The sequence below is a fragment of the Ursus arctos genome, unplaced genomic scaffold (assembly GCF_023065955.2).
Source record: "Ursus arctos isolate Adak ecotype North America unplaced genomic scaffold, UrsArc2.0 scaffold_9, whole genome shotgun sequence".
In the NCBI taxonomy this organism is placed as follows: domain Eukaryota; kingdom Metazoa; phylum Chordata; class Mammalia; order Carnivora; family Ursidae; genus Ursus; species Ursus arctos.
The window spans coordinates 60696654-60711328 of NW_026623111.1; the positions used below are offsets into that span (position 1 = coordinate 60696654).

At 44.3% G+C, this 14675-nt stretch overlaps 1 protein-coding gene and 1 long non-coding RNA gene across 5 annotated transcripts in view; both read left to right on the forward strand.

The window, feature by feature from the left end:
* The window catches only part of ANXA3 (annexin A3), a 58210-nt gene that overhangs the window by 30546 nt on the left and 12989 nt on the right, over window positions 1-14675 (forward strand). For all 4 annotated transcript variants that reach the window (XM_026509901.4, XM_057309704.1, XM_026509899.4 and 1 more), the window contains exons 4-7: window positions 2931-3025; window positions 5810-5923; window positions 9148-9238; window positions 14220-14299. In XM_026509901.4, coding sequence (XP_026365686.2) covers window positions 2931-3025; window positions 5810-5923; window positions 9148-9238; window positions 14220-14299 — 380 coding nt within the window. The remainder of the gene's footprint in view (window positions 1-2930; window positions 3026-5809; window positions 5924-9147; window positions 9239-14219; window positions 14300-14675) is intronic.
* On the forward strand, window positions 5931-8988 carry LOC130543238 (uncharacterized). Its single transcript, XR_008958414.1, has 2 exons — window positions 5931-6236; window positions 7318-8988. It is a non-coding gene; the product is annotated as an uncharacterized LOC130543238 (long non-coding RNA).

A 14675-nucleotide genomic window follows, 5' to 3' on the forward strand; every position in this document is an offset into this window, starting at 1 on the left:
GGGTCTAGAACTGTATCTCGTCCTGTACGTGTGTTTGCTTCCTCTCTCCTCCCCATCCCCCATGCCTGATAGGGCTGAGTTCCCTTTCTTGTTCACCTGCTTCTTCCATGAATTATATCTTCCTATCTTTTATCCATTTTTCGGTTGGATTATCTTCTTCATGACTGACAAGATTATTTTTTACAAATTCTGGATATAAATTTTTTTAAATTACAATCCATGAAAATGTCTTTTCCCAGTCTGTGGTTTTCTTTTAAAATTGGTTGTAGTAACTTATATTGCCTAGAAATTTTAAATTTCAGGGAAATCAAGTTTACCAGTATTTTTCCTATGTGTCTTTTCTATAATGGGCTCATAAGATATTCTCCTGTATCTTCTCCCCAGAGTTTTACGATCTTATTTTTCACTTTGGGATTTTCAGTCTACCTGGAATTAATTTTTATATAAGTTATTTAAAGGTGTCTAACTTTGTTTTATCCCATGCGGCGGGTTGATTGTCCCAGCACAATTTATTGAAGAGCACCTCCTGTGCACACTGATGAGTAATGCGCTTTTGTCTTCTAAGTTTCTCTGTTTCTGCTCTCTGTTATGCTCTATTGGTCTGTTTGCCTATCCCTGTCTCATTATCACATTGTCATAATTACTATTCTAATTTTATAATTAGTGTCTAGTAAGGCAAGAGCTTTTCTTGGCCCTTTGCCCTCCCCTCTGAATTTTAGGGTCAGTTTGTCAAGTTCCATGAAATATACTCTTCGGGTTTTTATATTGGTATAATATTATCTTATTTCTGTCTGTTTGGGCTTATGTGTTTTTTCTGTTTCTTAATGACAATTATTTCGTCATTCATCTCTGTGCCTTCCCTATTTATGGTCCACGTTGAGTAGACTGTTTCATGAGGTTAACGTCAAATTGAAAGAAATAATAGTCTTCTATTGCTTGTCTTTTTTTCTTAATATTATGTTTCTTCACAAATGTTTGCATTTTGGGTTGCAGACCTACTTTGAGAGGCTTGTGAGGACCATTACTGATGTGTTCTTTTTTTTTAAAGATTTTATTTATTTACTTAACAGAGATAGAGACAGCCAGCGAGAGAGGGAACACAAGCAGGGGGAGTGGGAGAGGAAGAAGCAGGCTCATAGCGGAGGAGCCTGATGCGGGGCTCGATCCCATAACGCCGGGATCACGCCCTGAGCTGAAGGCAGACGCTTAACGACTGCGCCACCCGGGCGCCCATTACTGATGTGTTCTCAGTCCAGAACCAGATGTCACAACGGTATTTGCATTAGGGATGTGTCAGATCCAGTCTTCGAGCCACGAGGCAGCTCATTTTCGTTTCTGGTCTCGAGCATGTGTGAAACTAAGAGACCCTAATGAGCAGGTGTCCGAGCTCAGGGGCTTGAGCTTCGTCCTGAAGGGTACAGAGCCATTAGGATTTCACCCAAGGGCTTGACATGATCAGGCACATTTTAAAGAATTTACTGGGGCAATCAAGTACGGTGTGAATTGTAAGGGCCCAAATCAGGAGACTATTGAAGTTCCTGGGTGAAATATGATGTGTGCACAAGGGCAGAGGAGAGGACAAATTCAGAGATGCAGTTGATTGCTACAATGTCATCATCTGAAGAAAGAAGGAAAGAAAGGAATATAGGATGACTGCCAGGATTTTTGCTTGGATGACTCTGTCCGTAGTGATTTCATTGATGAGGGAACACAGGCTGAGAGACGAGTTAGAGAGGACAGAGAATGAATTCTGCCTGGAGCATCTGAGCTTGAGATACGGGTGCACTTGGGGGGTTAGTCGTGCACCAACACGGATGCCATTATGGTTCCGGTTGATCATCTGACTCACGGGACACAGCTCGGCTTCGATCTGGTTCTGTGTTGACTTCACGCTATGGAAGAATGCAAGACCAGAATTACAGTGGGGCCGTACCTTTTACTGGAAGGCCCCGCAGCTAACCACGTACACAGTGTGTTTTGCCCCGTCCTGTGTACCACGGCCACTGGCATGTGTAGCCAAGGCGTGTGGGGGTAACCTCAGCACAGAGAAGTTGAGCCTTGAGTTCCAGTTGATCTTCTGTACCATTCTAATCATGCAGGCCCAAGGTACACAAGCCAACTCACAGCTCCCCAAGCCAGGGGGGGTCCTTTACTGCAAAGGAGGCAGACACAGCCTCCCACGCTAGCTTCAAACTATAATTAGCAAGAGAATTGTGACCTTGAGGGCATTTTCAAGCAGGCCAGCATCAGCCCTTTACTTACAACAGGTGCTTAAGTATATGGGTCTGGGATGCCTGAAAGAGATATGGATCAGAGAGGGAAATAAATGTTTTGGAGGCAGAGACTTGGGTTCAGATTCTTGCTGCACCACTGAAAAGCTGCATGACTTTGGCAGATGAGATAACTGTTCTAAATATTAGTGTTTTCATCTTTGGAACAGCTTAATCGTACCCACTGGCCAGAGTTTCTGTGAATATTAACCATGACAATGGCTAAAAGGGGCCTAGAATATGGCAGGTTCTCAATACATGTCAGTTCCTTTTTTCTAGAAAAAAAAATAATATCGTGTATGGAGATAAGAGAGAGGTAAAAGGGTGGTGAGACAGTAACTGAAGCTCATAAGGGTAAAACCCAGTTCAAAAGCAGCATCTTCCTTGCACTATTCCCTTTGTCTGATTTACAGAGAGGAATATTTGGACAATGATTGTTTTCTTCCCCCCTTCCCCCAAACTCTCCAAAGTTAATTTTCTCTTCCAAAAGCCTGGCAAAGAAATAAAGCTTCCAACCTGATAAGAACCTGGAAATGAAAAATCAAAATGCTTTCCTCTCTGCATTTGTTTCAAACCATTAATCATTTTTTTCTTTTGTTCACAACAGATATTAAGCATCTTTGGGTTGATGGTGAGTAAAATTATTTTCGTTTCATTTAGGAACCGACGAGAAGACGCTCATCAGCATTCTGACTGAAAGGACGAATGCACAGCGTCAGCGGATTGTTCAGGAATATCAAGCCGCTTATGGAAAGGTACAAGTCGATGAACAGAACAGCCAGTAAGAGCTCATCACTATGGATCAGGGGTGCCCCACGAGATTATACCCACAGGTCTTTTGTTTCAGGCCGAGTGTAACAGAAAGTACCCTGTGTATCCAGTCAGCAGCCTGGCGTATGAGTCCTGATTTGCCGTTAACAGGCTGATGGCCTTGCCCGTGTTATTTGATCTTTTGGGGCCTCAATTTTTTCACCTGTTGGACAAGGAGGGTTGCCTGAGACCGGTGGCTGTAAACCAGGAATGAGTCTGCTCCCCAAAGGATATCTGGCAATGTCTTGAGACATTTTGATCATCACGCCTGGAGGGAGACGGAGGGATGTTTCTGGAATCTGGTGGGTGGAGGGCAGGGGTACCGCTAAAGATCCTGCCACAAGACGGCCCACACAACAAAGAATTATCCGACCAAATCTCTGATAGGTCCTGTCTTAGATCATCTTTAATTTCTCTTCCAACTTTAAGATATCTTTGTAATTGTAGATTTAGTTCACCCAGCAAGTGAAAACTTGCTAAGTAGCAGGAACTACAGAAGAACTCTACGAGAACATTTTGTGATTTTTCCACACGGTGTATTTTTTCAGTAGTAAACTACTCTGTGTCAGGACTGGGGTGTTACTCCATGTCAGGAGATTTCCTAGACGTTGGAGATTCGCTGGTCTAAAAAGTAGATCCTTCTTTTTCTCATGCAGCTACCGTTTTATTAGGAAGATAAAAAGTAAATAAAATAAATGCAGTTATTGGTAAGTGTTATGAAAGAATTAAAATGGCGTGATACGGCAGAGAGTGGCTGCTGAATGTCTCCTTGAAATAGGGCGGTGAAGACATATCAGTGAGGGGGGTTCCCTTACTCTCAACTAAAACTAAACGGCGCCAAAGATTCTGCCTTACTTGATCTGGGGAAGAGCTTTCAGACAGAAGACACAGCACATGCAAAAGCTCTGAGGAAAAATAAGCCGGGACTATTTAAGAAACAGAAAGACTTCCAATATGGCAGGAGTGTGGAGAAGAAGGGGAACAGAGGGAAGAGATGAGGCTGGAGAGAGGATTAGAATATGCTGGGCCTCGGGGTCTTGGTACAGAGTTTAGGTTTTATTCTAAGAACAGCAGAGAATCATTGCAAGTATGTAAGCAGGGGAATACTATAAAACTAATTTATATTTTTAAAAGATTATTTTAGCTTCTTTGGCTCACAAACTGTGGAGGGGAAAGAGTGGTGACAGAGAGCAGTCAGGCTGCTGAGACCAGGTGAGAGCTGAGAGGGTGTAGAGACCATCCAAAGGCAACTCAGACATCACCGCCCCAGACCCCATTAAGAAACAGCCTTCTTGGGGTGCCTGGGTGGCACAGCGGTTAAGCGTCTGCCTTCGGCTCAGGGCGTGATCCCGCGTTACGGGATCGAGCCCCACGTCAGGCTCCTCCACTATGAGCCTGCTTCTTCCTCTCCCACTCCCCCTGCTTGTGTTCCCTCTCTCGCTGGCTGTCTCTATCTCTGTCAAATAAATAAATAAAATCTTAAAAAAAAAAAAAAGAAACAGCCTTCTTAATATTTAACCTTCACACTTTATCAGGTACTTCACATATTATATTGAAAGTTTATCTTTGAATATTTCCGGTTTTCCTATTAGGGCATAATCTTCTAGGAGTAGGGATTGTGTCTAACTCACCTTTAAATGCCTAGCACAGAGCAGGTGCCCAGGAAACACCCGTCAAAGTAAATTAATTGCCTAGCTTCTTGACGAGGCAGAATGCTCACGTACAGGGAACATGAATGATCCATTGGCCTTTCAGGATTTCCGGAATATGGAGGAAGGACGAGGTGAAGGGGGACACTGTTTCTTACAGTGGGATGGATTGAGAACACGTGAAGTGAGATTCCGTTGGAAAGCCCTGAGTTGAGGACGGATGGTAGTAGAGTTTAGCATTTAGAGAGGAACACCCTGTGGCGATTAAAGCAGAACGAGTGACACTTGGCTGCAGCCCATTTGTTTGGTCTGCTGCCCCACCGGGTCCCCCGGCGGCACGGTAGATGTTGCTTTGTGTCCACATTGTCAGAGTGGTCTGGGAGGTTGCCAGCCTCTGTCTCAGAGCTGAAAATAATCGAGAGCAAGAAAAATAATAATTCACTAACCCTCCTTTAAATATTGGAAATAAAAACCATACGACCTGCCTTCAAGCAGAGGAGATGGACCATACGTACATAATGTGTGAAAACAGTGCCAAAGGCCACTAATAAGTAATGCTGGCCCCATTCCATTGAAGGCTTTCCCTGCTGTTGTTGCTGGAAAACTGCTTTGATGCCTGGTGGTTGCCCACTCTTAGCAGAGGTGGGTGAGCGCCCCTGTCCTCCCCTTCCCTTTTCTCTCCAGGGCTCTTTGGCAGTCACTGAAAAGCATCTGCTCGCGAAGCTGGGTGTGAATTATAGGGCTCCCCTTCCTCTTCTTCTTCCCCCACCCCGACTCAAATATTGAGAGCATCTGGGGCCTAGGAGAGGCATTTTGATACACAGTTCCTGCCTGTGGCACTTATGTAACCCCCTCCATTGGCTTTCCTTCAGAAAACCTATAAAACAGAACATTTTGGAAGCAATCACAAAATGCAGAGTGATATCCTTAGAAATAGTTCACCATTTCTGTTTATTCCCTGTGAATTACTAGCGTGTTTTTGTCTGAATTCATACATTTGTTTATCTTTCAGGACGTGACTTTAGAGAAAGAGAAAGGAAAAGTATTTCATGCTTTCTTCTTTGGGGTTTTTTATTTTAGGAACTGAAAGATGACTTGAAGGGTGATCTCTCTGGCCACTTCAAGCAACTCATGGTGGCCCTTGTGACTCCCCCGGCTGTGTTTGATGCAAAGCAGCTGAAGAAATCCATGAAGGTATGAGCCCAATGGGAGCCATTTCTGCCCGAGATTTGACTATATCATCAAGAATAATGACTTCCTTCCGGTGCACCCTTGAGAGATGCATGTGAACAGGCTAGACTTGGGTGTCAGTTTGATGCTGTGCTAGCCAAGTGGTAGAACAGTCCTGAAATGGGGAACAGTTGTGGAACCTTGAGCCCGCATGTTCCTGGATGAAAGGATATCATCATATCCTAATTTCATTTCCTTGTTTTTTGACCCAAAGAGTCGAAGTCTCCACTTTTCGTCATTGAGAGTAAATGGCGCCATCATCAACCCCATTGCTTAGGTCAGAAGCCTCGGATTATCTTTGATCCCTTGCTTTCCCTCACTCTTCAAAGCTCCCCAAATCTGTCTGCAAGTCCATTTGCTCTATTCCCAAATCTGTCTGCAAGTCTGTCTGTCGGAAACGTGTGCATGCCTCTCAAAATCCATTGCTACCATTCCAGTTCCATCACCACCATCCCTTGACTGGACCATATCAGTACCTTCCTAATTGGTCCCTTGCCTCTGTTTTTGCCCACCTGGAATCCATTCACCACAGAATAGCCAAAATTATGTTTATCAAGTTATTTTTAGAATTACACTATTCACCTGCATAAATCTCCAGTGGCTTTGAATACTTAAAATCCAAGCTTCTTACCATGACCTTTATCACCCACCACAGTCTGGCTCCTGTCTATCTCTGTGACTTTTTAAAATTCTATCTGTATCAGTCGGCAGAAGCAGTAGGTGGGAGATACACATTGTGAGATGTATTGCAAGGAATCGGTTGCATAATTATGGATCTGACTAGGCAAATCCAAAATCTGCAGGGCAGACTGTTAGGAAGGGCAGGGGAACTCCCAGCGAAGCTGAAGGTGCTGCCCACAGGGGGAATGTCTTCTTCCTCAGGGAAGCCTCAGCTCTGCTCTGAAGGCCTTTCAGCTGACTAAATCGGGCCCACCCAAAATATCTAAGATCATGTCCGTTACTTGAAGACACTCACTAATGGACTTTAGTTATGTCTACAAAGTACCTTCACAGCAACACCTAGATTTGTGTTTGAGTAACTGAGGACTGGAGCCTGGCCAAGTTGATAAAGTTCCATAAAACTGCCCACCACACCCTCTCCTCCCTCCCCCCCGCCCCCGATTCAGTGCTATAGCCTCACTGGCCGTCTCTCTGCTGCTTGAACATTCTAAGCTTATTCCTACCTTGAGGTCGTGATACATGATGTTTTTTTCCATCTGGAATGTTTTCCCTCCATATATTTTCTATCAATTCACTCAGTTTTATTTTCTTAATTACACCTATTACCATCTAAAGTTATCTCGGTGTGGGTTTCTTTGTTTGTTTGTTTATTATTTGTTTGTCCATTCAATTAAAAGGCAAATCATCATAGCAGGGAACCTCACCAGGCTTGGTCTATATCTTCTGTTCCAAGAGGAAAACCTGAAATGAAGTAGGTACTCAACACATGTGTTGATAGGAAGGAGCAGAAGGGAGGAGTCTAGGTCCGAGGCCTCAGCTGTATTCCACCTCATCAGAGATGGGAGAGACTTTCTCTCCCGTGGAAGAAGTATGGGCATCCAGGAAGCAGATGGCAAGATGGAATGAGACACACAAGAGATTTCCTGGGGGAAATCTTATGAAGGATAAAGAGGAGGCAGAGCAGGGTAGGTCGGGTGAAGCTTCAGATGACAATACGGGTCTGTCACATGTGAGGGGAGAGAGGGAAGGAAGTAGTTTCGGATAGGAAGAGCTTCCGTCTACAGTGCAGCTGTGAGAAAGCTGTGGCAGGCCAGTGGGGAGCTCCTGGGCAAAGACTGCCCTTTGCAGAAGTCCTACATTGGGCAGAAATGGCCAAGCTCCGGTACCCCTTCCCTGTTCAGTCACTTGCTAAGAGCAACTTGGAGGGAGTGTGACCTCTTTGCGACCTGTGTGGCAGATCCAAAGCTCCGGCAGTTAGAGGCTATCAAGCAGAGACATTATTTGCAGCAGATTGTCTTAAAATGAAATGTGAGCAGTGCATTTCTGTGGCTGCCACATGGGGGACAGTTTAGCAGGTGGAATAATAAGGATTAGATTCACCAACAGGGATTAGAACAATGTCTCTTTTATGCAAAAGAAATCCAAAGGAGGCAGTGCAGAGCCGCCTGTCATGGCACAACCGTTATCAGAGACTCTGGTTCCTTTAGTCTTAAGGTTTTACCATCTTCAACCTGTAGATTCCACTTGTTGGCTAAAGATGGGAACTCAGGATGCAGACATTGTATCTTTATCCCAGTCAGACAAAAAGACAGTAAGAGACAAAGAAGGGTTCATTGCCTCTCTTTAAGGCCTCTCAGAGACTGTACATGGTACTTTACATATATTCCATGGATCTTAATTTAGTTATATGAGTAAACCTAGTTCTAAGGGAAGCTGAGTAATATAGTATCTATTTGGGTATCTGTGTGCTAAGTTAAAAATTGAGGGTTCTGTTACTAAGACAAGGAAGGTAAAAGAGATGCGGTCTGTTCAGTTTCACTGTGAACCTACCACTGATCTAAAAATAGTCTGTTTTTTAAGTTAATTAGTTAGATAATTAATTAAAAAGGAGAGATGTGAGGGCAACGAGGAGCCCCTGCCACAGAGAGACAGAATTCAGCCTCAGTTCATAAGCTACATTGACCTTATTTGATCAAGTCCTAATGTAAAAGGCTTTTCTTGGAGTCACAGTGTGATTCTGTGACCTCAGTATAAACCAAGGCTCAGGGTAACGTCCCCAAATCAACTAGGCCCTTGACATACATTATTAAGGCTTTAAAAATCTCCCTGTATAAAGATGATACCTGCTGACCTGGAGCATTGGCAGAAGGGTGAACTTGTTCAAGAGAACCACAGAGCCTTTTCTAAACATAATGGGATGTTCGAATGCTCACTTCTGATCTTGAGTGACGTGGGCTTTTCCCTTGACAGTATTTCTTCCTACAATTATTCAATTGATTTTTACACCAGAGTGGGAAGTTTTCTTGAACATTTTGATGTCAGTTTAGATGATTTCTGTTATTTTCAAACTAAAATACATGAAAAATCGAGAGAACTGCTTTAGAGCAATATACAACCTTATGCTGATTTACAAAAACTTCATCTGTGCAAAACAAGATATTAAGCCTGAAATGCATGACATTAAGCTTTTTAAGTATTCTAAAAACAGATTTCCTTTTCCTTTCCAGGGCACTGGAACAAGTGAACATGCACTGATTGAAATCTTAACCACCAGAACGAGCAGGCAGATGAAGGAGATCTCGCAGGCCTACTACACAGGTGGGCTTGTGTTCGGCTTACTTTTACCACTGTGCACACACATAGGAGCCAGCGTGGCTCTCCCCAGAAACCCTCCAAGCTCTTCTTCACAAAGCATTTTGGGAAGGCAAGACGTGAAAAGGAGGATACATTCTAAAATGGGCTAAGGTCTGTGGATGCTCAGAGAAAACGCGAATGTGAGCAGAGCTGGAAACTGCTGCGTGACCGCGGCGTTGACGCTTTGCAGGTCACCACAGTACGGCTGCGGTGGATTCTGCTCTTGGCAATCTCTGCTTAACTGAGTCAACTATTTTCATCGATGTAAGAGATTCAAATCATGACATATTAATATTCTGTGTGAAAAACCACTTAGATTACCCTCATGACTTTGGGTGTGGAAAATGAGATGAACCATCTAGAGAATGTGCTGAGCCCGTGGATTCTGTGTAATTAGCTCAAGTCCTCCCAGTCTGTGGGTTAGCTGTGTAGAAATGAGAAAGTCCCTGCAGTGTAATTCCAGCACTGACCCCCAGGGGTTAGCATGATGACGCAAGTTACAGCACAGCCCCCGGGGGGGGGGGGGGGGGGGGGGGCCTACCCTCCCTGCAGACTCGGGCCACAAGCTCAGTGGCCCTGGGCCATGTGGCCTTCTGCTGGAATAGCTACAAGGTCAGGGCTTCCCAGCCCTCCCTCAGGTCTTAATAGCTCCCTAGCACAAATCACAGAACTCAAGAAAGCACTCTGCAGTTGACCTGTGAACCACACGAGGGTCAGAGGCGCTGACCCCCTGCACAGTTCAAAATCCACATGTTACTTTTTTTTTTTAAGATTTTATTTATTTATTTGTCAGAGAGAGCATAAGTAGGGGGAGAAGCAGGGTTCCTGCTGAGCAAGGAGCCCAACATGGGACTCGATCCCAGGACGCTGGGATCATGACCTGAGCCGAAGGCGGACGCTTAACCAACTGAGCCACCGAGGCATCTGTCAAAAATCCATGTATAACTTTTGGCTTAACTGCTAATAGCCTGCTGTTGACCGGAAGCTTTACTGCTAATATGAACAGTGGATTGACACATACTTTGCCTCTTAGATGTATTATATACTGTGTTCTCACAATAAAGTAAGCTAGAGATAAGAAAATGTTTTTAAGAAAATCAAGAGAGAAAATACATTTACAAAATTGTACCGCATTTCTTGAAAAAACCCACATATAGGTGGACTGTGGGGTTCATACCCATGTTGTTCAGAGGTCAACTGTACTTACAATTATTGTTTTACTCTAAAGAATAGGAATCAGGACCAGTCAAATGAAGACATGCATAGGAGAGGTCTGAGAGGTTCCCAAACGCAAAGCTTCCTTGTCCTCCAGCAATATCCCCTTCCCAGCACATCAATATATCATGACCAACCAGGAAAACTCGTTTGATCTTTGGTATCCAGTTTTTATTGAGGTTTCATTACTAGGCCTGACTGATTAAATCACGGGCCACATGACCTTACTCCATCTCTAGTCACCTTCCCTTCCCTGCAGGTCAGGCTGCTATCATGTGGCTCAAAGCCACCCTTCTAAAGACATGTTTGGTCTTTCTGGTGGGACCAGCCCCTACCCTGAGGCGTCTTGTTAGCATAAACTCAGGTGTGGTTAGGGGAACTTGCATGGAAAACAAAGACATTCCTATTATTTGGGAAGTTCCAAGGATTTAGAGATTACTTCCCAGGAGCCAGGACAAAGACCAGCCCAAATTCTGTATTGTCCACCAGCCCCCTGGAACCCTCTCCAGGTACCCCAAGGGAGCCACAGTTTCTATGTTTGTGTATCAGGGGTGTTCTGTAGTAGGAGAGGTCCAGAGAAGGCATGTACTGGCTCCCAGATCGGTGTTAAGGTAGGTTACTTTGAGAAATGCTCCTTAGAAGGTAAATACCTGCACTCGCCTCCATGATAGGTAAGTGATAATTTTATTCATGGGCTCATTAGGGCTCCATAAAAACAAACCTCACTAGGCATTTTAACAGAATTTAACGTAGAGAATTGCTTCAGCACCTTTTGGAGGACTGAAAAGGCGACAAGGGAACACAGGGATAGCAGGAGGTATTAACAAACCCCAGGGCTGGGACAACAAAAGAAAAAGAGACTGGAGTTTTCAGAAATTAGAAGCTCAGTGAAAGGGTGCCACTCTGCCAATGTTGGTGCCTTGGGCGCTCAGAGGAGAGGATTAAGGAACTCCAGATCTCTGCAGAAGGGATCTAGTTGGAGCTGGCCCCTCCTGCGGCTGCTAAGTGACTGGTTCTGGAAGCCCGGAGCCAACTGCTGCTGTCAGGATGAAAGCTTCACTGGTTACACTGACAGGAATAGCAAACAACTACCCTTCCAATCTCTCCACCACCCCACAGTGGTGGACAGAACAGGGAGTCAGGGCAGGGGAGAGGGGTACAGAAGAGAGGCGTAATTGACAGTGTCCCTCCCAGCTCCACAAAGCAGGGTATAGAAGGCTGAGCTTGGAGTAGATGAGATAATTGCTTAATAATAGCCACAAATGGGCACATTGTAGGTGTTTAAAATGTTTGGTTCTCTCAGTTCAATGAGATTTGCATATAACAAATCATCAGAGCCAGAGGCTCTATACGAAGCCTTCCCAAGCGTTTCTTAGAAGAGTCGCTGCTCCATGAAATGACTTGCCCCTCGATGGCTTTCTGGGGTCCAGCGTACATGTACAAACAACCCTAAGACATAAGCTCTGTGAAGCCAGGAATTCTGTCTGGTTTTGTTCACTAATGTAGCTTCAGTGCCCAGACAGTGGGGGATAAATTCAAATAGGCATTGAATTAATATCCCCAAGACTGAGATTGTCGTCTCAAGAGCCAAGTGAAAGTTCTAGCATTTAGGACTGTTGTTTTGCAAATATGACCTGTGATCATAGTTCAAAGTTATCAGGGACCTTGATATCCATGTAACGTGAGCTCTCTAAGGCTGTAAGGAGTGGACCCGCATCTAGGTTACTTTGATCAGTAGGGATTAATGATAGATAAGGAGTAAACGGAGGAGATAGATGCAGTCCTGTGTAGCCAAGCTTTAGGGAGATTCAGGACACAGCCCTACCCTAGGGACTCAGTTGTCCGTGGCTCCCCCAGCATCAGACATCCATTGCTCACTGTGCTGATGGTTCTGTTACAGTAACTCCTTCCTCTCCCTTCTGCTTCTGTGGTGCTTAATAGCACCAAGTAATGTCTCTTCCTTTACCACAAGGTATCTCTCTACTCAACCTTTTATTTGCCCCCATGGTTTACGGTTATTCTCGGCTTCTCTTTCGTCCCTTATTCCTTGGGGTTTTTCTGCTTCTTTGTTACTGTCTTTGTCTCTTTTTCTGTCTAGCTCACTCCCTAAGAGAAGATTCAGTGAGCTCAGGAGGGCGCCATCTAATAGAATGCATTATTTTGGGCAGCGTTCTCCCACCAACTCACCTCTTCAGCTGCTGGCCACCTAGAGTTAGATGCCAGCCCTATGGCAGTCAGCTGCAGCAAGGGCGATGGTGTCATATAATGTGAAATGGTGGCCCATGCATACAAAATCCATCAAAGTCGGCTACCATCTTGTGAAATGGTGGCCCATGCATACAAAATCCATCAAAGTCGGCTACCATCTTGGTTCTTGTAAAAGGACCAGGTGTCTCGTGCAGCTTGTCTAGTACAATGACGTGATAGAGTCTAAGTAGAGAGCTGGATTGTCAACATTTTCTAGTATTTAAAAAATTTTTTTCTAATTAGAATGAAGGATAGATAAGACAATATTACAACTGTTAGATAAAATGATGCCTATTAAGTGTTATTATTACTTAATTTGCATTCATAATGGATTTTTGCTTATTTGAGTTTAAAAAGTTATAGACTCTGTAAAAAAAAAAGATTAAAATCATGCTGGAAGAGTTTCTATTTCAACACAGTTCTTGCTATTAGATCTCATACCACCTTCCATAATCATCTTCTGTTGCTTTAAAAGACAAAAACATTTATATGACCATAGAGTTCTTGAGAAGGATGCGGGCAGAGTTCAAATAGCTACGTGGTTTCGGCTACATTCAGGGTACATGGTGGCCACCAGTGAATCACCACCTCATGGATGGAGCCGAAAATTGATTCAAAATCAGTAGACATTGCACAGTGCAGGCTATGCAAGAGGGGCTACAACTAGTCAGTACTCAAATATGTGAACACACGATTGGCATTTGTCATGGGAAATAGCATATTTTAGGGTAGCTTGATCACTTCTGAGAGGCACCACATTATAGAATCTAGCTGTATACATCACAATTAAGGTAAAGCTCAGTAAAACCAACAGTGGCTCGGATAAGATAAAAACGTACTTCTCCCATATGTAGAAGTGGGAGACAGGCAGTTCCAGGACTGGCCTGGAAGCTCCCCAGCACCGTCAGGAACCCAGGCCCCTCCTTGCTTCCGTTCATGCCATCGCTAAGGTGTAGTCCTTCTCTTCATAGTCCAAGATGGTTGCCTGAGCTCCTGGCGTCGGTCTACAGACCAGGCGGGAGGATGGAGGGAGGGCATGAGCCATCCCTTAAGGAGATTTCCCAGCAATGTCACATATGTTTGCCTACGTTTCATTGCCAAGAACTGAGTCACGGAGCTGTACCTCATGAAGAGGAAAGCTGAGAACGCAGTCTTTAAGGTGTGGGCAGTACGTCTTGCTCAAGGATAGTGTTCTGTTGCTGGGGAAGAAAGAAATAGTAATCAGAAGGCAAACTAGCAGCTCGCCCGCCCTGGCTCTTCCATGGCGATTCTTTCTGTTCTTCTGCCTCTACCACAACACACACCACAGTAACAGTTACGGGAAGAACGCATCCATATCAGAAGAGCACCAGGAAGTTAACAGAGTCACGATTCATTTTCTCAGGTACTCATTCCTTGCCAGTGTTGACATTTAAGCTCTTCTCTGTTTTGTAATAATGTTTTTCAGTTTGCCAAGGCTTAATTTATTCTTATTTGGTTTCAGTCTATAAGAAGAGTCTTGGAGATGACATTAGTTCTGAAACATCTGGTGATTTCCGGAAAGCTCTGTTGACTTTGGCAGATGTAAGTTTTTATTTTTTATTGCTTAGCTGCCCGATAAGCTGCATGCCCAATAACAATTTTTAGAGAGTTTAAAAATAACCAAATGGAGACAATGAGATTGCAATTTTCCTCGTGAGATAATTTGTTGATTTTCATTTCTGGACTCCAAAGAATCTGTCTTTCTTTTGTCAGCATTTAAATTAAGAAGGAAGGGGCGCCTGGATGGCACAGCGGTTAAGCGTCTGGCTTCGGCTGTGGGCGTGATCCCGGCGTTATGGGATCGAGCCCCACATCAGGCTCCTCCGCTGTGAGCCTGCTTCTTCCTCTCCCACTCCCCCTGCTTGTGTTCCCTCTCTCGCTGGCTGTCTCTCTCTCTGTCGAATAAATAAATAAAATC